Consider the following 26027-nt stretch of genomic DNA (forward strand, 5'->3'; position numbering starts at 1 on the left):
TGATTTGCAGGAGGGCAGGAGGGCTCTGCAGAGGGTCCAGGACAGGCTGGATCATGGGCCAAGGCCAACGGCGTAAGGTTCAACAACATCAAGTGCTGGGTGCTGCACTTTGGCCACAATAACCTCCTCCTGAACTACAGGCTGCAGGAAGAGTGGCTGGAAAGTGGCCCAGTGGAAAAGGACCTGGGGATGCTGGTGAGCAGTGGCTGAACATGAGCCAGCAGTGCCCAGGTGGCCAAGAAGGCCAATGGCATCCTGGCCTGTACCAGGAATAGTGTGGCCAGCAGGACCAGGACTGTGATTGTCCCTCTGTACTCAGCACTGGTGAGGCCACACCTGAAGTGCTGTGCCCAGCTTTAGGCCCCTCACTACAGGAAGGACATGGAGGGGCTCGATCACATCCAGAGAAGGGCAGTGGAGCTGGAGAAGGGTCTGGAGCACAATCCTATGAGGAGCAGCTGAGGGAGCTGTGGGTGTTTAGCCTGGAGAAAGAGAGGCTCAGAGAGACCTTATTACTCTCTACACCTCCCTGAAAGGAAGGTGTAGCCAGGTGGGTTTTGGCCTCTTCTCCCAGGCAACCAGAGACAGGATGAGAGGACATGGGTTTGAGGCACCTGGGGAGGTTTAGGTTAGACATTAGGGAGAAATTCTTCACAGAAAGGGTGGTTAGATATCGGAATGGGCCACCCAGGGAGTAACCACTCCTGGAGGTGTTTATGTAAGGACTAGATGCGGCAGTCAGTGCCTGATCTAGTTGACATGGTGGGGTTGGACTTGATGAGATCAGAAATCTTTTTCTCATCCAAATTTATTATCTGATTCTGTGATGCAGCTTTGTCAGATAGCAGCAGTAGGTACAACCACAATGTGTTAACTTAGTCTAAAGGGAATCCTGATTTTTGATGCTTCTTTGTTAGGTTGATTTCCTTTAAATAGCATTGATTATTCAGCTCCCTTTTTCTTCCCAGACATAATAAAATTTTTGCAAAAATGTGAGGTAATTCTGTTCTGTAAGATGAGACTTGCTCCAGGGTTTCCTATTTTCTCTAGAATAAATTTTATAAAATACAACTGCATGTCTCACATATTGTGTCACTTTGGAGATATTCATAGTAAATATAATGATTTAATATTTATAAAAGATGGAAGAATAGTTAGTATTTGTCAAGCAATTCTAAATTTTAATACTGTGGGTGAAAGTAATTTTCTTTTATCATTTCTGATTTGCTTATAACTAGTTCTTTTGTTATGTGTGCCAGGGTATCAGCAAATTAAATATTATGAAAAATTTATAAAACTTACTGACTCAAAATCATATCCCTCCCAGGTCTTTTGTGACTCATTGAAGAGTCTGTCAATCTGTTCAGCTTCTATCAGATACATTATGTTTCTTTATTCCATTAACTATTTACTGCTTATAAAATGAAGTAATCTCTGCTTAAAAACAACCCACGACAAAATGACTAAAAGTTTTCTTATTTCTGACAAGCATGAAGCATGTACTTCAGAATGGAATGTCATCTATAAAATGATAGAATCACCTGGAACAGGGAATATATGGATTACTACTGAGAGATCTTCTCTTTTCACCTCTGAAAAAACACTTCTGCTGCATTTATGGTTGATAATGTTCCTCTCTTTATGATCTTCTCCCATTTTGTTAAAGCCAAAGTCAGAACTTGTATCAGAGAGATTTTAGACTTTTTGAGAAGGGTGAGTTTTAGCAGACTCAAGATTCTTTCATGTTCTGGTTGTTTCTTTCCTTCACTTACCAATAACTTTGACTGTGATATCAGCCTTATCTTCTCCAACTGGATTCTTAAGTATAACTCTGTAAACTCCCTCATCCTCTTTTTCTGCCCCTTCAATGATGAAGACACAATGATCTTCATGCATTTCCACACGGACTCTGCCTTCAGATTCAAACAGGAGCTGTGGCCAGTGAAAAGGACAGATAAAATCATTGCAAGTTGTGCCAGGGACAGCCTGATGAGTCTGTAAATTGGTGAAAAACTAGAAATCATTCAATATTACAATAATTATTGAAAAGCTGTAAAATGTTTCAAGTTCTTTTTGTATGTGGAAGAGAGAAAATATAGACTGGTTGGCTCACATAAATATAATTTGGGAAAATTGGATCTGGAAGTCTGCAGGTTGTTGGGATTCACCACTAGTAACACAAACCCAGTTATGTTTCAAAGTTACTGAGTACTTCCAAAAATTCCTTCTTGAGACAGCTGCTAACATCACTAGGAAGAGTTTCATGGATAACAGTTGGTTACTGTATAAATTAAACCAAGGTTCTTGTAACTGTTAATGGCATCAGTGTGATTTCCGCCACTCAATGGCCACAATTAAGTTGTACATGTGTAATACTCTCCTTTTTTCCTTATGTGCCTGTGTATCTTTAGATTTAGAACAGGAACCCCTAGAAAGAACAGATGTCCAAATAGTGATTAGTGCAGAAGGATCCTAAACCTGAGAATGGTTTATTGCTATATAATAAATGTAAAATATTTTTTACTCTATCAAGAGATAAATAATTTATGTGAAAAATGAAAGTTGCTGCAAAGTGAGTCCGGTTTCAGTTCTTTATAGTCCATCCACTCTTGACCCATTGTCATCTTCCCATGTGTCGTGTAAGATTTTGTTCTAGTTATTATTGGAGTTTACAGGTTACAGAGGGGAAAGAATCAGCACAAATAAATCTAAACGAGTTTTCAAATAACTGCTTTGATTCTCTGTAACCCAGTCTCCATGTGATGGTGATTAGAAAGACTTTCTCAATCAGCTTCTTACTCTTAAATTATTCACCAGATCTCTTGTGCCCAGCAGGGGTCTGGTAATTAATTACCACTGTGAGGCAGGATAGTGGGCCTGATGTACTGTTTGACTTTTAATATCTACTGACTTAAATGTTATTTCCTTTTGAGTATGACCTTTTACCTGGAAAAATAAGAACATTTGTGTGGTTGCATAAATAATAAGGAACTTACCTTATTGTCGGTATTTGAATCACTGCTATTTTCTGAGGGAGTCATGGAATCATCACTGTTTCGAAGTAGGTCGTTTCTCTAGATAAGCAAAGAAACCACAGAAAGTCAGCTAAGGCTGAGCAGAGCAGTAAAGCTGTTTCTGCAACACAGACAAGAGTCTTTTGGAGGGGGTGAATATGGAGGTGGGAGAAAAGCAAAGTTAGGCAGCAAGCAGACCTGGGAAGGAAATCTTCCAAAACCGAAGTAAAAAGCAGAAATGGAAAAAAAGGTATCAGGATGCAGTGAATTAAAGGAAGGATAAGTCAGCTAGCTCAGATTTGCTGCTTAGCAAAGGAAGAAGAATGACATTCCTGCAGTATTATTGTAACTGGTTGTGAACCTGGCTGTGTCCTCTGGTACTAGTTACTCTATATGTGTAAGTACAAAAATAAGGATTACTTCTTTCTGTAACAGTGGGATAGTAAATTGATGTAAATATTTTAACACAGAAATAATCAGGTCTGTAACACTCGTTGAACAACATCTTTTGAGGCTGTGCTACTCTTTGTTTGGAATTTCATTAGTAAATATATTTTACACAACCTTCAATCAGGACTGGCTGCTTTTCCTCATATATTGAGACCTGCCACCTCATAAGTAATGCTGTACAAAGATTGTCTGATACCCAGTCATCATTTTATCACAGAAACTCCTGTATAGAAGAGTCAATTTCTTGGCTTTTTAAAAATTTGTTTCCATACTAATTCTGCATTGAAGGAAAAAGTTCTGAGTGCTATTAGATATGCTAACCTGAGCAAGAATGCAGCATAATAATGAAGAAATAGGAGATTAGGGGAATTAACATAATTGGCAATATTGTTTTTTTCTGTATCTACACATATGGATGTGTAATGATGCTGTAGAATGTTATGCAAAATATTTCTGTTTTGTGCTAGTTATAGCTCAAGAGCCCACAGATGGTGAGGGGTGGGGATATTTTGAGATACCCAGAAAGGAAGCTCACTTAACATTTTAAGTCTAGCTTCTAAATTCTTTCTCTGATGTTTTGTAATCACTTTGATAAGACAAATAGCAAAGTTCCTCTATTTTTATTATATGAAATTCAGCTTTTTGCCACTAGTCTGCTAAGATGACATTTACTTCACAAACGATAGAATCCTTGATAAAGACTAAAAAAAGAAGCTGCCACCTCCAGAAAATGTTCATTCTATCAGGTGAAGTTGATGGGGATGACTCATAATTTATTTTTCTCTGAGGTAGGAAGAGAATAAATATGTCTGGTGTCCTTCTATCTGCATCTACATATGTCTCCTCATATATAGTCAGCTTCTTCTTTTGGACTAAAAAAACAGGGAACAGTTCATAAAAAGGAACAGCTCAGGATGAATCACAAAGCCAGCTATGTCCCAAGCAGCTGCAGTTCAGGTATTTAGGTTTTTTTCTCTTTTTTCTGAGGTTTAAAAACATAAAATTGAAAGGAATATGGAAATACTTGTAAGTAACCATAAACCAAAGTAATATTTGAGAAGGGAAAATAAATTTGCAGTTGTGACTTGCCTCAGACGCTGTGTCAGGTTGCACATTACCTTGTTCACTTTCTGCCAGATGACAGTGGGTGTTGGATCTCCTGATACAGGAACGTCCAGCCTCAGTTTGTTCCCAGCCACCACGACAATAGTGTCAGGGGATTGGCCCAGACAGTCAAGGTGGATTTTAGGGGGTTCTAGTAAAGGTAGAGAAGATAAGTTTTACATATAGTTTGAGTAATCTGAATGGAAAATGAAAAAAAAAAAAAAAGAATATTCATGCATTAAATTAAAAAAAATTCTGCTTACTTTGCTATTAAAAACATTCTTTCTTGCATATAAATAATGACTGCTGTTCTTACCTTCTCTTGGTACAAAATCTATCTTGACCTCTGAGGGGGAAAGAAAGGAGGAGACAGGGAAGAAGAAATTGATCAGAAAACAGAATTTACATAGCATTTGCACAAACAAAGTAATTTAAAAACTGATTGAAACTTCATAATGCATATTAATCAGCAGATTTATACAATAAATTAAAAAACAGGTTCTGTAAACCCATGTGATAATGGTAATGCAAAATAATAGGGAAAAACAATGTGTCTACGTTGAGGTATCAGAAAGGAGATTGGCATTCTCTTGCCTGGTATAACCATGATTAATGTCACCATTTTATCCCTGTGGAATTCCCATTACATGCTCTAAAATAACTTACCCAAAAACTGAAGCTTGGCAGAAAGGTTATAAGCAAATCCTTGAGGAATGAAGGAATAATCAGCCTCGTCCTCTGGTGTTACATCCTCAATAGTTAGCTTATGGATTCTGGAAACATGAACAAATACATTGCACTCCCTTCCCTTGCCTCCCCAGGAGAAGCAGGGCTATCTCGAGAGAGAAAGTGCAGGCCATAGGATACTAACAGAAATTATTATTTCTTCTTCTCGTGCCATGGCACAAGGCAACAACCACCAGGGCTGTAGTCTGCTCTGCTTTCAGTATTAAATCCAATCCTATTAAAGCCAGTACATTGTCTATGAATGGATTTTTTGGCCAAGGTAGATCGTTTGAAGAGACGTAGCATTTTCCTTGCTCTAGTCCAGTCCTTTGCCATTACAAGGGCAGTTGTAACGCTGCTGACTGGTTTCATTTGATCCAATTGTGAAACAGTAACTCTGACTAAACAAACTGAGAGGTGATTCTCCATCCCTGTGTTATTTTAAGTTCGAAACAGAATACAGAAAAGAGTACCAGGAAAGACTTCACCTGATATTTAATGCTGAATCTTCTTGGTCTCCATTTCCATTAGTAGCTAGACTGCTAGGAAACTTGAGTGCAGAATTACAAACTGTATATGTTAATATAAATGCTAATTTTTCTGTAGGGTTTACTCATATGTACTATCTTAACACTACTGTTAGTTTTAAAGTTCTCAACAATGTGTTTTGCATACCAAAACACCATGTAATCCTAATGAAAACTAAGATTTACTTTTGCTGATGCACTGCTGAAGTCATATATAGAAAATGCACCAACTCAGAAAGACTGCAGACATGCCAAAACAAGTCTGTCACTAAATGTTGGTTGCATATGAAAAGCTTCTAAACTTTTTACCTGTTAGCTGGAGCCAAGACAAAATCTCTCTTTATATTCTTAACCCCTGAGATAACAATTCTGATGGATGGCACTGCAAATCCCAAGCCTGTACCTGCTTTCTGAAACAAGACTGACCTGCCAATATGGGAGATCTTTATCCTTTCGTCTGGGATCACCTCCTTTCCATTTTTCAGCCAGATTCCTTTCACGTTTTCATCTGAAACTTCACACTTGAAGACTGCCTGGTCACGTGCCTTCACTGTCAGGTCTGCAATGCTCTGATAAACTTCCAGCTTTTTCTCTGATATCGTGAGAATAATCGATACACACATCAAAAATCAGAATAGCTCTGTAAGTAGATGATGTGGATTTACTGAGTAGGAAAGGCAAGGGCTGAGCAAGCAATATGAAGGGAAATAGGCAGCCTGCAGGGCTTTAACAGGAGTGATAGCTAAGCACCTGTTGTTATCAGAGTATCTGCTATATCCGGCACACAGGTCTGAGTTCTCCTCAAAGCCTTTATTATCAAACCCCATGCCCCTTATTGCATCTCCTTTCTCCCTGTCAGGGGGATTATGCTACCATTCTGCACCATCTGGAGAAGGTTACCTTCGGCCTATTCTCATTTTTCAGCTTCTCTGGTTCTGGGACATTCCTGTGCCTACCTTGCACAATCAGTTCAGCGACTGATACCCCACCATTGGTCTTCACAGTGTAGTGTCCACTGTCCTCCTTGGTTGACTCATTAATAATGAGATACTGCTTTTTTCCATCTTTCTTGAATCGGTATTTAAATGTTTCTTCTCGTGTCAGTTCAATTCCATCCTTTTCCCTGAAATACCAAATAGTGCTGAGTCATTTTTGCTATGGTTGAAAGAGGAGAGTAAGGAGCAGCTTGACATTACTAGGGATTGGAAGACACAAGGTGAATCCAATCTTTGTAGCATTTCAAGCTGGCAAGAAAGGGGATTGTTGCACAAATGTCAGTGCAACCAGAATGCCTCTATCTTGACCATTAATTTTCCCGTAGGTATTTGACTTTTGGTTCAAGAGAATTCACCACAAGTAATTACTTGATTTTTTTCTATTTATATGCTATAGATAAATAGGAAAATATGTTAAATGCTGTAGGAGATAAAAGGTTGAAAACACACTTCACCAGCAGGAAATTTACTGTCTTAAAAGTGGCCATAAATTAAATGGGACTTGATGGGATATTACTTAAAAGTCTTAATTTTCCTGATGTGAAATATAATTGTTAAAAATCCATGATTTGTGGGCATCAGCAAAAGGAGAAAATTTTAGGATGTATTCAAATGAATGTGTATTTTGGATTTTGTAGCTCTTTCCATTCAAGGATGCCACAGTATACTTAAGACTTTACTAAATTAAGCTTCACCATCTAGCCCAGGAGGAAATTTAATTATTGCAATTTCCAGTCATCATGAAGGGAAATGCACAGGGAGGACTCACGCTGTTTAATCAAGGTCATACCGAAGTACCTAAGGTGTTTCAAGGGTTTCCTGTTCCTAATCCTAAATAACATAAACAGCAAATACTTGTAATTTCTTCAATTTGCTAATTTTGTAGCATTACATTTTTTGTTATTACTTGAATATATTTCTATTTTGTTACTTGAGTACCGCTCCAGTTTGTAAATGAAAAAGGCTTTCTCTTTGATAGCTAGCCACATGGAAAAACAAATAGAAAATATGTGTGATTTTAATAGAGTAAAAATATTCTTTCTACTTTTTTGTTATTTCCCTTATTTGTGACCTATTTGTGACCAGTGACTCAGTGACTATTCAGCTTACAGAATAGCAAATTGAAATGCTACTTGGGACTCATTAAAATACTATAGCTCTAATTTCTAAGTAGATACATGCAAGAAAACCTTTTACCTCTATCAGAGTCTGCTAATGTAAATCACAAGATCAAAACTTTAAGCAGAAACAAAGATCCTACAACTTGGGACTTAGATGTTCCTGATACAACTGCATTTCAGAATACCTACAGGTACTCTGTACATGATTGTTAGAGCAGAGCTCACTGGAACTCAGAGCTGGTTCAGAGAAGGACTGGCCTCCCTCCCAGGTCACACAGCGGTGCTAGTAAGGGAGGAAGCAGAGGATGCCTTTAACAACTACTTGAAACACAGCACTTGGTATTATTGTCAGGATAATGTTTCCTTTTCTTTCCTCTTCATTACTCTTCAGACAAGAGTCTGAGACAACGTGTAAGATGATCTCTTAGGGCTGTTGTGATTCATGAAAATTAGTTCTGGAACAAGTGCTACAATGCTTTACAGAAACCTTTGCTGAATTGCTGAGAATGGACTTTAATCCCAAAGCTGAGCATGCTGCTGTCACTAAATGCAAAGCCAAGTACACACACTGTGCCTAGATTTTGGGAGCTGAACTTTTAATTTTATTTTTCCATGGTCTATTTTGATACAGCACTCATGAAAAATATCTGAGTGTTCTATTCACCCCATTGGTAAAAAAATGTTCTCTTGAAATCTTGACTAAATAATGAAAATATTCTTTTTGTAATGATTAGTGTCTTAAATCCCTAGGAGGAGAATACTGTCTTTAACTTGTGTTTGTTTTACTGACTGGCACATTGCTGATCCTGTGGATGAGTAGAGAGTTTGCAGAGGGGTATAGTGACAAATAAAGACTGTAAACCTTGAAATAGAACTCCAGAGAGCATTTAGCTTAAAATAATACTGTGCTGCTGTGAAAAGCAGAAAACCTCTTTAAGGTAATATTACAGGCCTTCCTTTGGCAATTGGAACTATAAAATAGAAGAATCTGCTGATATTAAAGTGTAAGTGAAGCATTATATAGAGTCATAGAAATGCTGGTTTACAGAACACCACAGGTCAGTGGCCCAGCCTCACATTTGAAGCAGAACTAGTGCAGTAATAGGTACGTCAGCTGTGGTTTTGTCTTTCCAAGTCCAGAACATCTGCAAGATCAAATATCTGTTCTCAACTTCACCACTCAATTCCTCTTTGTCTGGAAATGCATTCCTATTTCCTGTTTACATTCTGAGGATTAATTGCTTAATGTCTTCTGAGATATCACTGATGTAGGTGATAATTGGGACACAGATTTATTGCTATAAATATATATCACCATGGTTTCTTTTGATTTGAAGCTGATAAGATGGTACATCCAGCATTCAGAGATGGAAAAATTAGATCAAAACTATGTATTTTATTATATTTTTTTCTTCAAGTATTATCTTATTTCCAAGACATCTGAAGTTTAGAAAAAACCTGTTCCATGGTAATGCATGAGATGTAATAATGTGAAAGCTTCCTTGGTGATCAAGAGGACATTCTTTTCTGATTGCTCTGAAGACACCTACATGATTAATTCTCCAAGCCCTAGTCTGATGGCTGTGCCTCAGCCTTATTTCTGTCTTGTGCAAGTCACATAATTGCCTTTGTTCATGTGCTTGTGTTTTTATATCCTGGATTTGAAGATTTAAGAACTATAACAGGTGCTCTGAGTTAGTGCCTGTTACTTGGCCTCAACTGTTGATCATTTCCCTAATGAGCCATAAAACTGGAACTCTTTCTCCGCACTGTGTTTCAGGTTTTCCCTGGACATTTCTCTCTGTGGTCCAAAATGTTCCCTGTTGTTGCCAAAGAGTTTTTTGTTGACAGAGTCTCACATAACAAAACCAGTAAGATACAGTGTGAATGTCTAGCTGCTCAGTTTTCCATTGCAATGATTTGATGAGTTTCTCTGACCACTTGCTGCATTTCAGGCGGAGACAGCTGCTGGTTTGCCCTTGTCACATCAAATGCCCATCCCACAGATAACAGCTCTGTGAGATGTATGGGAGTTGTTCAAAGGCATAGGATCAAAGTGTGGCAGCTGCACTGTGTTCTGGGAGGGACAGATCTGGTTGTCCCCATCTCTTGTGACCAGGCATCTGCAGTCAGTTCCTGAATAATAGAATCCGTGTCCCTGTGCTTGTGTCTTTAATAGCGTAATGCACACCCTGTGCTAGCTCTTGGACTCCATTTAAATTCTCAGTTCCTTCCTTTGGGACAGCAGATCATTAGTTGGCACTTTCCAGGAATGTAATGGGCATTGTGGGAATGCTTGATAACCATGTGTCTGAAGCTGTTAACAAGCACAAGGGAATTTCAGCTGGTAGAGAAATGAAGTGAGAATATGAGCCCTGCTTGTCATGCCTGCCCAAGCAGCATGTGCCTTCCAGATTCTGCTCAGCTGGAGTGCCCAAGAAAACAGGATCCATGGTCTAAGTGTTTGTCATCTTAATCTGCCTCGCTGCAGAAGCATAACAACCAGCTTTGCAGGATCACCACAGCAGATGTGTTCCCTCTGTGTCTCAAGAGACACTTTTTTACCTAAGAAAAAATACTTTAGAAACCCAAATGCCTCACTGCAGTTGAGAAGATTTCAAAAAGTACATCAAAGTCACCACAGTATGGATCTGATTAGTCTGGGCAATACTTAGGCATTACTGAAGTGTAAACACTGAGCAAGAAATTCTAGAGAAACTATAAAATATGTATACTTAATCTGGGGTTTTGTGTCATATTTTTGCTTCTCAGTTCTTTCTCCATATTTGGCATATAGGAGGATGGACAATCTTTTGATGAAAACATTTATGTAGGTTGTTCTCCCTTTTTATTCCACACCTCCTGGTAGGTTCCATGGAGGAAGATGTTTCATGTTGGCTTGGTTTGCTTTGCTTTGTTTTTTTCTTCTTTTCCCTTACCATTTCACAGTAGCTCCTTCCTCAGACACTTCACACTCAAATTCCACTCTCTCTCCAACCATCACCATCTGGTCCTCCAGTGGGTGAGTGATCAGGATTGGAGGTTCTGAAAATGAAGAGAATTTTATTAAAATAGTATTCTGAAACAGTGGAGACCAGAGGTAGATTTCACCATTCTCTACTCCACAGGAAGAATCCGTGGACAAATAAATGGTGATGATCTCTCTCTTAGAACTTAACATTTACTATGCCAGACCACCTTATCTGAGTTTCCAAATGACATTTTTCATGAATTGGAATAAAAATATAGAATTAAACAGTTTTCATCTATATTGTAAATTTCTAAACAGGAGGCATTACTTTTCTGTACTATTTGGTCCACTAGTAGAACTTGGGGCAGATGTTTGTTTTCAGCAGAATCAAAATTTTTAAGTAAATTTCTAGCCCCATTGTTGAGAGGTAAATGAGAATTAATGATAACTATCACTGTTCTGCTTTCCTGGTTGCTCTTAGGCAAAATTTTCCTCAATTTAACTGTAAGAAAAATACCTACTTCAATAGATCTTGGAATTTGTTAATATGTTTGAGAGTTTCCTTTCCTGTAAGATAAATCTGTGAGTAGAGAAGATGACAGTAATTCAATGCTAAATGTATGGGGAGATCTCTTTCCTTTTGCTACCATTGCTCACCTTTTACAAATAATTCTGTGAAGCTCTTCTCATCCCCTACCACACATTCATATGCTGCATCATCAGCCAGGGAGCAGTGGTTTATGGTCAGTATTCTCTTATTCCCAACAGCCTCAAAAATATATCTGAAAAGATAATCTAAATGTAATTATCAGAGAAAAGCCCTTCTAGACCCAGACATTGTCTTCTCCTGCCCGGAAGAAAAAAAGATTCCTCCTCTTTTTCTGATATCAGTGGCAAGATTTGTAAGGACTCAAGCCCAACAGGCCTGTCCTGGTGCAGTGAACAGCAGCAGTGTTTGAAAAGCTAGCATAGGAAATTGTGGGGAATCTTCCTTCAAGTTTTAGATGTGAATGGTGTTGGATGCTTTCCTAAGATCTAGCATGACTATCATTAAAAATGGCTTCAGCACAAAATCACTGGAAATTTGTTTTACATACAAGTTACACTGAGGTATATCCCAGATATGGAGAAAGTGCATTTGTACCCAACAAGAGCAGGATATAATCTCAGGACTTACTTGCTAAGTTGGTAGATGAGGGCATCCAGTCCCACATGTAGATATATAGAGCAGAGAGAAGAAAAAAGAAAAAGTTATGACAACAGCACACTGCCCCGGAGCCATAGCACTGCATAGAGTCTTTCGCAGCCCCTATTTCTCCCTGTTTATTCCTTTCTTTCTAAGAAAAGCTAGATTTTTCACTTTGTCCAAGCTGTAGCTCATTCCATTTTGGATTTCTCATATTTCTAATTTACCTGCCACTCACTTGGATCTCCTGTCCATTCTTCAGCCATTTCACATCAGCATCTGGATTGGCAACTTCAACCATTAATTTAATCTTTTGCCCCTTGTCTACTTGGTAAGCTGGATCCAGTTTCTTGAGGAATGCTATGATAAAGAATTATTAAAAAAAAAAACCTTACCATTTTTGTGCTTGTGTTTTTTTCATTCTGGGTCATGAAACAAATCTTTATTCCCTTTCATGTTGTTTACCATCATCTTAAACGTTCCCCAATTTCTGCATCCCTGTTTGAATTTTTACCCTTTCTGTCTGTTCTTCATCCTGTATTGTTTTTCCTTAATGTAGGATGACAGGCATGTGTTACAAACCAAAAGAAGCAAAGTAGAATATTCTAAATAAGATGTGAATATGTACTTCAACATATCCTAGAGTTACATCTGCTCATTTGGGAAAATTATACTTGGTCTTCTCAGTACTGATGAATGAAGGCTGTTTGCCTTCTCTGTTTCTGACTTTTTAAGAAGTCAGTTACAATTAGGCAATTAATACTTGACAGGACTAGGAAGGACTCAAGAATTTCAAAGGTATCATACCTATGAAAATGAAATTGTTCAAATATATCGCTGTTGCCTGACATGCTGACTAACTGGGGTGGAGAGCAATTAGGGGATGTTGTTTTATGTTCAGGGACATATTAGGGGCGAATCTGGTGGAACTGGTGAAGTGAGGGTGTTTAGTATGTCCAGAGTTTCAGAGCAAGGTATCTCAGGGTGCTGGACATAGCTGCAATCTTTGGTAATCAGTATTTCATATGTAAACACTGGGTAATAACTGGGACAGGAAATTACTATTTCTCATGGTCTTGTATCTCGCTGCTGTAAAGAAGATATGAACACTATATATGGAAGAAAAGCATCTCACCAACCTGTGCTTTTTTTCTCTTCCTTCTTTATGCGTTTGAGGCGTTTCAGCATCCCACGCAAATCTGTGATACCATACTGGAAAGCAATTTTCTCATATTCCGTAGGAGGAGCTTTCCTCAGGATATCCCAGACATCAACATCAGATTGTGATTCAGATTTTCCTTCACCTCTGCAGAAAAGGATTAGAGTTTCTGAGTGCTACTATTAAGAGTATTTAAAGAAAGCTGTAGGGTTGGCAGCTACATATTTTCTTGATGAAGCCATTTCTTAAAAAAAAATAATTAACAGTCTAACTTTTTAGTATATTATTATGTAAAATAATGAAATAAAACTGGTGCCTCATTTTAATTTTATTTTTATATATAGTGATTAAAATTGAATTCTATCCTGAAGGGTTTATTTCTAACAACCAAAATTAATACATTTTAACTTCCTTTAATGATTGGTAATGGAAACATAAGGAAACTTATTTTCTTGTCATGGTCAATGGACAAAACATGGAACGTGGCAAAGCAAGGAATTGAATGATATGCTGGTAACATCTTAGAAAAAAGGCACTTGCTTTATGTTTATAAGAGGCATATCCTTTTCTACTCAGGACAATTTTTATCTTCACTAAAAAGAATCACAGGTTATTAAGATGATTATCATCTGTTGTGAAAAAAATTGTTGTCTGTAGTAATGTATAAAGAGACTGGTAAGTAGTTACAAACAAGTGAACTGCTTATTTTATATTTTAGCCAAAGAACTAGTGATAATGAAAAAATGAATGCTTGGTTTAGTAAAACTAGGGGAAAATTTGGCTGTCTGGCTTTGGGAGAGGTGTTGTTTTTTTATCTGCCATCATATCTTTGTTTGAAGATCATAAATAGAAAAAGAGGTTGGCATGACCTTACCGGTTGGAAGGGCGCAGGAAGCTGCTGTGCTCCAGAAGGACGCCGAGAACCGGGTGGGAAAACACGCAGCATCCCAGTGGGCAAGAAAAGGGCATCATGTGTTAGTACCAAAGAGCCATGAACCTCATCTTCGCCCTTAGCAGAGCATGCCTGTGCTTCAGTAGCAGGGAGATGGAGGAATTCATGCAAATGCTCTGAAATGGGCTTGAGGAAAATGTTGATCCATACTGAAATCAAACTTGCTCCCACGCTTTGCATGTACAGGTCCACTGTGGGACCTATCTGTGAAGTGCAAGCACTTCTGTTTATTCCTACTTATGGCTGATCACCTTCCAGGGAAACAAATAACTCTACTTCCCCCTGCCATCATGGCATTTTTGCCTGTCATAGTTTGCATTTTGGTAAATAGAGAAATTATAGAAGAAGTAGCATTTAAAAAAAATGTTAAAATTAAAAAATTCTTAGAAGAAAGAATTTCCTGTGACTGTTGTTTCTGACTATCACCTGCACCAAGCAGATTCTGGTGCAGCAGAACACACCCTTATAACAAAGTCATGTGCAGTGGTAAACGCCATCAAGAAGACAAGTTAGGCAACAGATGATGCATAAGAGAGATAAGTGGAATGTTATTGGGTGTATTTCTATTTTTTGCAGGAAAATAGCAGTCCAATTAGTCTGTGAGAAATATTGCTAGTTAACAAATATTGCTGTAGTCAGTTCAGACAACAGATATAACCAAACATTTCTGGTACTGCTTTTATTGCCAAAAAAGTGCCTGCTTGCAATAGGAACGCTGTGTTTATTAAAGTGCTGCAGTCCAACCATGGAATTTCCAGCACCTTGTAGCTCTTGAACAGAAACTCAGCAAGAGAAGGGGATTTCAGCTCAGTGAGACTGAGTTGAAATGGCAGGCAATATCTCATATCTTCAAAGTGGTTTAGCACTTGCTAAGCCCGAAGCCCTCACCAGCACTCACTGAATTGATAGGAGGAGCTGAAGTTTGGAGTGCCTGTGATAAGAGCAGCACACTGGGTATTTGCTTTGCTATTACACTGCATCAACATCACAAAAAAATTTTACCAAATTTTACTCTTCTATATACCTAGTGTTTAGTTTGAAGTTGCTACAAATAGTTTTTAGTTTTGCTTAGCAGAAGACAGGAAAACTGATTTGCCACATAGATCAAAATTTTTTACATAAGCAGTTCTTGGGCTTGATGCCCTGATCATGTCAAGAAGTGGCTTTCAAGTATTTGTAAATACATGTCAATTAATTAGTAAATTAGTACTTATAGATATATAAGTACTAAATACTAAGTACTATATAAAACTAAGGGCATATAATATTTCTAATAAGTATTTAATATTTGTACCAGTACAGTTAAACTTTGTGGAGAAACTGTATCTTAAAAAATAAAAAATCATAGGAATTAAGAAAGACTTAAGAGATCACATATTTTAATCTTCCTAAAGATATTATATAAACATTGGTAGTTTCTCTGTCTCCCTACTTATAGGCTTGTCTGTATATACACACTCTATATCTGAAAATTTGCTGGTAGGACTATTCATGGAGCTTTCAAAAATGTTTTGTGTGAGTTATTTTTAAATACATAATGAGAAAAATCTTCCAATTTCAAAGGAGTTCCAAAGGAGTCTAATATCTCACTATTGAGAAGATTTCCCTAGTTTTTGCTTTAGCTTTTCCATCACTGAGTGTCATCCCATTGTTTTATCTTGCAATACTGTTCTGGCGTATGCAATATAAGAAGTTGAACATAAGAAATAATATAGTCTCTCCCTAGGAAATACTTTTTTTTAAAATTAAAATAAAAGGCTTTTGTGTTTCATGCAAAATGGGACTAAAAGCTAGAGTGTGTAATTCCTGTTTAAATGAGTTCTGAAAATGAAAAGAAAAAAATGTTTGCCTTTGAGCAAAGTTTTCCCCATCCCAGCACTCCTTTTCACTATTTTGCATTTGTTAAAATATTCTCTTTGATCCCAGAAAGACACAGAGTTTGCCCAGAGAATCTGTACTCCTCCACTACCAGCAGGAACTAAGCAGTGTATGGAAAGTAAGAGAGCACTTGGACTCATGAGGTTTCTCCCCCTCCTCTGCTCTCCTCCCTGGTGCTGGGGATCCTTATTCACAGGGATCACCTCATAGGTTAGCTATGCACTTGGGGGCATCAAGATGCAGCTCAGTGAACCTGCTGTAAATGGAATATGCAGCTGATATGTTTTAAACATATGTGGAGGGGTTAAAAATAGTTTTGTACATCCCAGAAATGGTTCCTTCCTATCCAGTTACTGCCAACTGATTGGACCCTGTCAGCTGTCACCTCCTTCAAGGTCTCTGCTCACTATCCCATTTAATAGTCCTGTGACAGCTGTTCCCTTCCTCTTCCCAATGACCTCTCCTTGGCCCATGACATCTGTATGTCAACACCAGTTAATTAAATTACAGTGATAGGAGATACAGTGTTAAATGAAGCTCTTCATTATAGCGAAGCTATTTATTATAGAATGATCATTACCTGTGGATTGAGGGACACTTGTAAAATGGTGTAGGAAAGCAGAAATGGTAAAAGAATAATTCTCGATTCTGTTTGAATTTGCAAAGCTCCTGAGAGTTCCCCAGCATGAGGTCCCTTTTCCTGTTCTATTTCAATGAGGAATTATTTCATTCCATTATGAGATTTTATGCCTATCTGTTCTCATTAATATAAATGGTCTTCAGGCTGAGGTGTGCAAAGACTGAAGAGTCCACAAATTACTTCTGAAGTGGCTGTGAAAAACAACTAGGAGCAGTGAATTGATGTTCTTAAATTCACTAGGCAGAGATTTTTTTAAGTCAAGAAATGGCAGAAACACTGCTAAAACGCAGAGAAATTTATAAGCTTCTTTTAATAAATTACATTTCTAGCCTTACAAATAATGAAGAGTTAAATCAATAAATTTAACATTTCTGTAAATACTGAGGATTGTTACTGCTGTTTTGAGTTTGACTGTTGCTCTAAACTAATTATGAGAGCAAAAGGGAAAGGCATGAGGAGGGGGGCTTTTACTACCCAGCACGTCATTCCAGCAGGAGATCCTGTATGAAATTATGCAAATATTTTCATGCTGGTTTTCATTTATTTAAAATTTTATAAAGAAGATAAGCAATTGCTTTATGCCTTACATCTTCTATGGAAACCAGAGTGTGTTTACAACAATTTGTGTTCATGCTGGAACAAGAAACTTAGTTATCAACGTCAGCTATAGCAAGTTTGATAGGTGTCTTTTCTGTCTGATCTGTCTGTCCCCCTGAAGTGTTCTGCTGTTGGTGTTACTGCAAAGCCAGGATTCATCTATAGACAATGCCCTGCATGGGGTGTAACGCAGGGGTTTGTGGAGCCTGGGGCCTTGTTGGCCCCACTGAAGTTTGGGTGAGTTAACCTGTGCCTATTGTGGCTTCATTGCCTTCTGTAGGAAGTTACTTCATGTGTCAGCACAATCCTGTACCCTTTGTGAGTCTAAAACACTTTTTATAAATAGTGAAACCACTGCCTGAGCAGAGACTGAACACAGATTCACAACAACACTCATCCAAGTAGCTGATTGTGAAAACTTAGAGTAAGAAAGTTTAGACTTGCAAAACATGAATCTAAGTGGCAGTTTTTATAGTAGTTTCAGGGGCTGGAAAGACAGAGTAAGTGGTCAGTGAACAGAAAGAGGCAAGCAAAACTTCACCACCTATTTGATAGGCAATAATATTATGTGAATGATTTTTCTGATTCTAAATACTGTGAAAACAGGAATACAAAGCAGCAGGTTATTGAGAAAATCTGGAAATTCAAGGAAATTTTAGAACTGGTTGCATGAAAGAAAGTGATGGTAAAAGCCAAATGACATTCAGAGAAATACATTGATTGTATGAAATTGTCTTAATTTTAACCTTAAAACTGTTTAAAATAATTTATGTCTCAGAAATTAGCAGTCAATAATTTTCTTTCATGCTATGCAATTTTTGTCAAGTTCTACACATAAAGAAGACAAAGATGCATGCATTATTTCAAACCAAATGGTTCTTATATTCAGTCTGACCCATGCATTTATAATACAATTAAATAGAAATCTTACTCTCTGTTGGCAACAGTGGAATCCAAAACATTCAGATTAAGAGTTTGGTAAAAAGAGAAGAGCATAAGTAAACAGGTTATGAAAACAGAGACATCAAGGAAAGATGGGAATTAGAGAAGAAATTACAGCAAAAAAAAAGTGAAAGTAAAACTAACAGAAAGAAATACAAATTACAACTGGAAGAGTAAAACATATTTGTCATATTTATGCAACAAAGAATATCTATATAATAGATAATAATAGTTGAGCAGTGTAATAGTTACATTTAGCTATCTAATAAAAAATCTTGGTTCTTAATAAGGCAGCATTATAAATTGGTATTTTTAATCCCCCCATTCCCCCATGAAAAGAGCTGCTGGAAACATGTAATTACCTGATTCCAGGCCTTTTCTATCTTGGGAAAGATTTTTTTCCTCTTTTTGGTTTTTTTTTTTTTTTTTTTTTCTCTCCTGTATAAACCTAGCAGAAATGCAGCAAATGCTATGTGTTTCAGGAAGTAGCCATAATTGCCTGTCATGCTTTTTCCATTTAGAGCTGCTTTAGGAAAATGACAAAGATTCTGAGTTTGTGAAACTTTCACTTATTCCAGTTCTGGTGTTTCAGAGTTTTCTACAGAAGCCTTATTTCTCTAAGTCTATGGATTTTTTTACTCACCTTTTTTTCAGTAGGGAGCTGAAATTAAACTCTGCCCCATCATCATGTCCTTCAGTACTGTACAGTAATAGAAAGCCATAATTAGTTTCAGAAGGAAATGAGAATAGCTTGTGAGACTATAACATAATATAGATGGCATATTTTTGTAGAGGAGTAGTAGATGGGTTTATAATTAATTAGAATGTGCATTGACATGGAAAGTGACTTAAGTAGGCTCTGTGTTCATATTAATTTGCATTTAGGTTTAAAAATAATTGTAATGAAATTGTATTTTTTCTGCGCCGATTGTGCATGAAGTTGTACAGGGTATTAATTTGGTCATCATATTGATTTGGAATATATTCATTATCACAGAGGTGTTGCAGAAGCTTCCCTCTTTCCTCTGTCTTTCAGGAGTGTGGATGTTGTTTACAGTTGGGGCAGTATTTAATCAAGCTTTGTGTGGAATGCCTCACGACCTAAAATCGCTGGTTTTATCCTTAGCGTTATCCCAGCTGTAATTTTTTCTTGAGGCTGTTTGTGTTACCAGAATTCATTACACTGAACAAAGTGTCACATCATTGGTGCCTGGGAGAGTTGAAGGAGGAATTCTGTGCTCTGCCTTTCAGTTCAATATGCCTTTGCTCAACAAGTATCATGACAAGCAATGTTGTAGGGAGTTGCTCTGTGAAAACAAGGAGCACCAGGCAAGAGGCTTTTGATGTGTAGCTCTGCCCATTGCACACAGCGAACTCAGATAGAATGCACAATGTTATTTTTGGTGTTCTGAATCCAGTGGGCTTTAGCTGTGCTTCTGAACATTTGTAATGCTGACCTACTCTGGAAACAGCATAAAGTCACTACAATCACTTCTTTAGATTTAATTCCTAAAAAAGGTCTTTGCATTCAGACAGGATTTAGAAAGCCCGAATGTATTTTCTTCATCTCAGCCAGTCTACTATCATCAATGACCAGCTGCTCTTTGACATCTCTGTTGTCTTGAGTGACAGAATCTGGTGACTCCACCTCACAGCATTAATATTCTTCCAAAAGCAGCACCTTGCATTTAATTATGGTTTCATAAGAAGAATTTTTTCTTTCCAGTTGTACTGGCGGTAGTTGTAGACCATAATGCTGCCTCTGTCTACACACAGTCCTAGTTGCTTCGGAAAAAGCCAGTCCATCTATAGAATGTAAATCGAAGTGTTGGGAAAACTCAGCATTGCATGAACAAGAAGTTTTAGAAATAAGAAAACAGCCTCAACAGAAAAATGATGGGCATTTTAACAGTACTATTAAAAAAAATGAAATAGATACAAGTACAAAGTTCTTGTGCTGCTGGACAATATAAGGTTAAAGAACAATTGAGAGTCGGTGTAATTTGAAATATGCTATGAGAAGAGATCTTTTCTTTAAGAAAGTACTGGCTTTACATCTTGGGTTACTTTCAGAATAGTACAATACTGGAAAGGATAATTTCCTGGGTATAAGGCTCAAACAGAGAAGTGTGGTTTTGGCCCTACTTTCACAAGAATTTATGTGTTTGCAGGCATAAAATGTACATAAAAATAACTATGGTAATCCCAAATTTGGAAAGGATTTCCTGTGATCAAATATTCAGTAAAACAGGTCTACAGCTAGCAGAATAACTATTCACTTTATTGTTTCACAAATGGTAGTTAAAGTTTCAGGAAAGACCAGCAATCAAGGTTTAGCTTTTTTGAAGAAAAGACCCTAATAATTGCTTTAACATGCATATAATTCAATCTAATCTCAGAACTCCAGTTCTTGCTATAGTAGAAAACATTAGGAGTTAAGGCACGGAGTGAAAAATTTAATGATGATATGATAAGGAGTGTGCCAGGAAACAACAGATTTTCAGTTGTGTTGATACATTTCTGTGAGCAACAGCAATTTTAGTAAAAATGTGCTCAGTAGAGAGGAAAACATGTAAAACAGAGAGGGCAGACATGCATATAATTTAAAGTTACTTTTTTTCTTCTGACAAGGGTGAGAAGATGTCACTTGCCAAACACATGCATGTTTTCTCTAGATGAATCTGCCTCTCACTGAACTACCAAGCTACTCTTTTCTTTATCTGTTTTTATCTATCCTTTTATGTTCTTATGTTTTATCTTTTTAATTTTTCTTTTTTTGTCTTACATTACTTCATATTTATATGTATTAATCTCATATAAATACTACACATTATAAACAGCGATTTCTTTGAAATTTAAGCTGCATCTTCATTCTTTGGGCTTGTTTTTATTTTTTCCTAAGCAGAGAGAGACAGTTCATTGTAAGACTTAAGTTTGTCTGCTGACACAGTCAGTGACTACCTGAGAAAGGCTGAAGTCATCCGTCTCCCCCCTCCTGCTAGGCTCCTGAGCAAGGGTATCAAAGACAAAGCTTCAGATTTAAACAGTTCAGTTCAAAATCTGGCTTCATTCTTAGAGGAGAAACTGACAATCTGAACTGCCTGAAGCTGCTCACACTGCACTCCCTTCAAACTGATTTGGAATTCTTTTAATTGTGCTAACAAGAAGAGAAACTCTCCTTTCACTGCAGTGAAATAACGCAATGCCCTTAGTACTGAGTGGCCACCGTTTTACGGTGAGGCTGGTGAGCTACCTATAGATGCACTCAACTGCAGACAAATTCTGCTAGCCTTGTTTAATTCTTTGTGAAAGATTTTCCAAGATTTTCTAAATCTTAGAAAAATTCTCATATAAAAATAGGACTTATAGAGAAATACTCAAAGAGTTGCCACAGATGATTTGTGTGCTATAGAGAAATAGATGTCAAAATATTCTTGGTTTAGTAACTTTTCAAAAACACATATAAAAACTAAAATAGAAACTTATTTATTATTGCATGAAGGAAAAAGGGAGCACGTATTAATGTCTAACACTAGAAAAAATCCAACCAATTTTGTGAATCTTATTAATAGAAGGGAACGTTATTCCATTAAGAGAGACATCAGAAAGTATTAAAGATGGGGGGAGATTGGCCTTTTCAACACCAGTCTTTAATATCTAAGACTACATATACCTGAGTTTTCACCACTCACAATGTCATTTCCTTCACTCAGCTAATATAGCTATAGAACATGAAAACAGATACAATCAAAATGCTTGCAGGAATGTTATTGGTCATATGCTGCTTACAGAGTTCACACCAAACTCCACTCTCCTTGTCTGGCAAATGCAAATGTTTGTACTAAGATACATGTAAGCCAGACAAAATCAAGACCAACACACACAGTATCTTTTCCATCTCTATTGGTCTATATCTGGAATGCTCTTTACAGGCCTGGAAAAAAGGTGCTGAAGTTATTACAATTATACACATTATAGATTGCCTAATTGAAGACAAGCATGATTATTACAGTAGTACAAAGTCCAGACTCTTTTAGGTGATTTCCAGGAGTTGTATAGTATTTTAATAGTAGAAATATTTTCTTAGTAGACATCTCTGTGTTTGTTTGTCCAACAGCTTTTCTTTTAGCTAGTTTTTTGTGGGAAAGTGATGAATTGCACAAGGATGTGTAGCCTGATCTAGACAGGTTTCTGCTGTGCGTACTCACGTGCGGCGGAAGGCAGCTCGGATGTCCAAGTCTCCGCTTACAGGTGCTTCTGATGTGACAAAAAGTAATGAGGAAAAATGGGAAATCAAGTCAACAAAATGTAAAAATACGCTGCTATTTTTAAAGTTTTCCTTTGCTGACATTTTTAGAAAGAAATTCTTATATTGTAAATTGTGATTAATTGCATATTGAAAGATTAACGCATCATCTTTAAGCATGTAACCTTCACTAATCAACATCCAGTGGTTTTAACTTATTTCTGTTTCATGTTTCATAACAACGTGGAGCCTGATGGACTATCTTATCTCTTGCTTGTCAGTTCTCCAGCTGCAAAATTTTAATTTCAATAGTGTCTTCACAGAGTATTTAAACCCTAATGAGAATATGACTGGACATCAACTGAATACTATTATTATTAATAAATTATAATCTATCTTCTGACAGCAGAGATAATTTCTGGAACTATGTGGAGAGGTACAGAAACCTAATTGAGGATGTTCTATAGAGAGAATTCTATTACATTATTGGTATAAATTGGTGTGCTGCTACTGCTGGGAGCAAAACTGTTCTCAGTTGCTGCTCCTAAGTCTTATGAGTCCTATCTAGTGAAACTACAAAAATGGACACTGCTGATCAAATAACTTAATAAACCTTTGTCGTTAGGTTCAGTGGTAGCTGGACAGAAGTTAATGTTGCAGCCCCTTCAACAGAATTGCTGAAACTAGAAATGGTCCAAACACTCAGTTCTTTCAGTCAGTCCGTGCTTATACTCTTTTACTTAAACTTTTCCAGTCAAGGCCAAATTGATGTTTGAAATGTACTTCCTTTTTAATTTTTATAAACTTTTCAGCATAGCACTTGTGAGGGTGGCACCATGCATTAAGTAAAATGAGTCATCTGCTCTTAAAGCAATTTTATCTCTCAAGGTGTTTCTGTACGAGTTGAATTTATTTATATAGGAAGGAAAAAGGAATTGACAATAGTGTCACATATCTAAATCTGTCGTTTCCAAATATCCATTTTTAGTACTGAACTTTTGCCAAAATAAGAATGAACTTATCTTCTATTCTAGTGGAATTGAACTTAATGAAAGAATGAATCTGAAATCAGAATAAAGCCAGAGAAAATGTGGGCAGTTTTGCATCTTTGCGTGTGCTTTCTTTAACAGCACTGCAGTGCTCTGACCAGAGTGACAACCAAGTGGTATTTCTAATAATCTCAATCCCATTCTCCTCTCTAGATCTTCAAGTCTATACTTCAGATTTGTGCTTGTCTAGTAACCATTATGTACCAGAAAGAATTGTTGGTGGACAGGGAAAAAAAGTACAGGGGCCGGAAGAAAAAAGAGAGAGGGAAGGAATTCACCTTACCATTGACTGTCAGGCTGAAATTAGAGCTATCAAACTTGTCCTTGGTAGACACCTCACATCTGTACCCTCCTGCAAAAGTCATGTTTGCTTCTATGATTTCCATTTCAAAGGTGTACACCTAGAAGAGACACCAGTGATACAATAATTAAGTTAGGAAATGAAATGGTGAAACCTGAGAGAGGGAATACATGGAGAGAAATAGACAAAGGCTGAACTATGTCTTTGTTCATCCTTTGAACTAAGAACCTCACGAGTGTCCAACTCATTACTGTGACAAAAAATTATCTATAATCCCCAATTCAGTAGAAACAGCTGAAGAGTGCTGTCAGTACAGGTATTCTTGAGGATAAAACGGTGTATTATCAAACTGTGCTGCAGCATACACTAATTCCACGTGCACTGGAAACAGGAATAATGCTTTCACTAAGCAGTTTTAGCCTCTTCCCAGAACGTGTGCAGAAGAGGCCAAAATTCATGGAAAGGAGTGGCTCATGTGAGCCAGACTGTCCCGTTCCCTCCAGGAGAGGGTGGTAGTGGTTCATGTACCACAGTGGAAGCAAAGTCGTGGTACAGACTCGTGTTCCTGCTCAGGTACCTTTGGACAAATTTCTGGTGAAAAATGGGTCTTATTCAGCTACTTAAAGCAGTCTAGACAATGCAAGAGAGCAATGAATTCCAGCACTAATAGTAGAATGATTGACCTATTAAGACCAAGATAGACTGTGCTTAAATAGCTGATTGTTTTCTCTTAAATATACCAAGTTTCTTGAAGGAAGATGAAGGGAATCCTGCAGTAGAAAGTGCAAAACTACTCCCCCAGTCCTCTAGATGTTTCTCATTTCACCACAGATAAGGTTTGCAAGAGTATGTAGAGTTTGTCTCTTGTCTGTGTGGTCAAAACACAGACTTCTGTGAATAAGTATGGACTCGTGTGTTACTTTGGGTACCTTAACATCAAACTATTTTAGTTTCTATTTTCCTTAGATTAAAGATTAGTACCTAGAAGACCGAGAACCCTGTTCTGCCAATTGTACCTTGGTATTTCGATCATAACTGTCATGTAGCTGGAGATGTTTCCCCACTTTGCTTCCCAGGTCCATCCACTTTCCTTTGAACCATTTCACTGATGGCTTCTTCAGCAGGCTCTCACCGGCTACTTTGGCAGTGAATGTGATGTTTCCACCTTGTAGGAGAAGTAGATTAAAGTGAGATTATGAATTATGTTTATCAGTTGTATCACTGCTGTCACTCTGTACTTAGAGAGCTAGGGATAGTCAAGCAACAGGTACAGTTTACAAACTTCACTTGACCAACATGCACTCACCAACAGTAACTTCTCCATCCTGTGGTCGTGCCACAAAGAGCCCAATGGGGTCCAGAGGTTCTTCTGGGTGTGTCTCAGCTGATGAAACTGAAATAAACATCATAATTACTATTTAGACTTTTTTGCATCAAACTATATAGTGAACTACTCAATTAATTTAAAAATTTCTCAGTGGATTTCTTCTGCCTCTGAGATTCTTTATTCTTTATGATCTGCTTTCACCTACTGTCTCTGTCTCACATTAAGGAGTTCCTCTGGATGTTCTTCCCTTCTGCTAATAAACCAGACTTGATGTCAATGTTAATTGTCTGTTACCTTCTGTGTTTTGGCTGCTTTCTGCTGGTGGAGCAGGTGACTCTGGGGCAGCTGGGGCTGGAGCAGCTTCTGCAGGAGTGACTGTCTCACTCTTTTCTGGAAATAAATGTAAGCCAAGATTAGAGAAAGTCTATTTCCTCTTTCTTTTTGAAGAAATTTTGCAAAAGAACAGCCTTATATATTTTAGGAAATGCAGAGAAATTAGCCGTTGTTTCCTAGAGTCTAGAGGATGTGCTGGAAGCAGAAGGGGCTCCCTGGAGCTGGATGATGAAGGTTTTTCTTTTGATGAGCTCAGAAAGAACTGATGCCTGGTTTTGAAAATTCTATAGTCTTGATGTGTAGAAACTTGTCAGGTGATGAATAATGTTATTATTTGTTGCAAATGCCAGCAAACTAAAGTAACTATTGTCAGTTTCTAAACAGAAAAGGTAATGAAAAATTATGTAATTGTTATATTTGTAAACAGTTTGCTTATTAATGAGATTTTGTTTAATGATGCGGTTGGAATGTAACATTACAAAGCCTATTGTTGTGGGCAGCTTGGAAAA

General features: G+C 37.5%; 1 protein-coding gene across 1 annotated transcript in view; it reads right to left on the bottom strand.

Annotated features, from left to right (window-relative positions):
• The window catches only part of MYBPC3 (myosin binding protein C3), a 62247-nt gene that overhangs the window by 25415 nt on the left and 10805 nt on the right, over positions 1-26027 (bottom strand). Inside the window, exons 3-22 of the mRNA XM_074543134.1 lie at positions 25480-25575; positions 25165-25251; positions 24875-25023; positions 23841-23958; positions 22471-22519; positions 21224-21268; positions 18906-18962; positions 14128-14151; positions 13234-13400; positions 12322-12454; positions 12086-12088; positions 11566-11690; positions 10877-10982; positions 6778-6944; positions 6248-6413; positions 5235-5341; positions 4885-4914; positions 4583-4719; positions 2997-3074; positions 1773-1932 (exon numbers count right to left, since the gene is read on the bottom strand). Coding sequence (XP_074399235.1) covers positions 1773-1932; positions 2997-3074; positions 4583-4719; positions 4885-4914; positions 5235-5341; positions 6248-6413; positions 6778-6944; positions 10877-10982; positions 11566-11690; positions 12086-12088; positions 12322-12454; positions 13234-13400; positions 14128-14151; positions 18906-18962; positions 21224-21268; positions 22471-22519; positions 23841-23958; positions 24875-25023; positions 25165-25251; positions 25480-25575 — 2004 coding nt within the window. The remainder of the gene's footprint in view (positions 1-1772; positions 1933-2996; positions 3075-4582; positions 4720-4884; positions 4915-5234; positions 5342-6247; positions 6414-6777; positions 6945-10876; positions 10983-11565; positions 11691-12085; positions 12089-12321; positions 12455-13233; positions 13401-14127; positions 14152-18905; positions 18963-21223; positions 21269-22470; positions 22520-23840; positions 23959-24874; positions 25024-25164; positions 25252-25479; positions 25576-26027) is intronic.

This window comes from Zonotrichia albicollis, chromosome 6 (genome assembly GCF_047830755.1).
Source record: "Zonotrichia albicollis isolate bZonAlb1 chromosome 6, bZonAlb1.hap1, whole genome shotgun sequence".
NCBI lineage: Eukaryota > Metazoa > Chordata > Aves > Passeriformes > Passerellidae > Zonotrichia > Zonotrichia albicollis.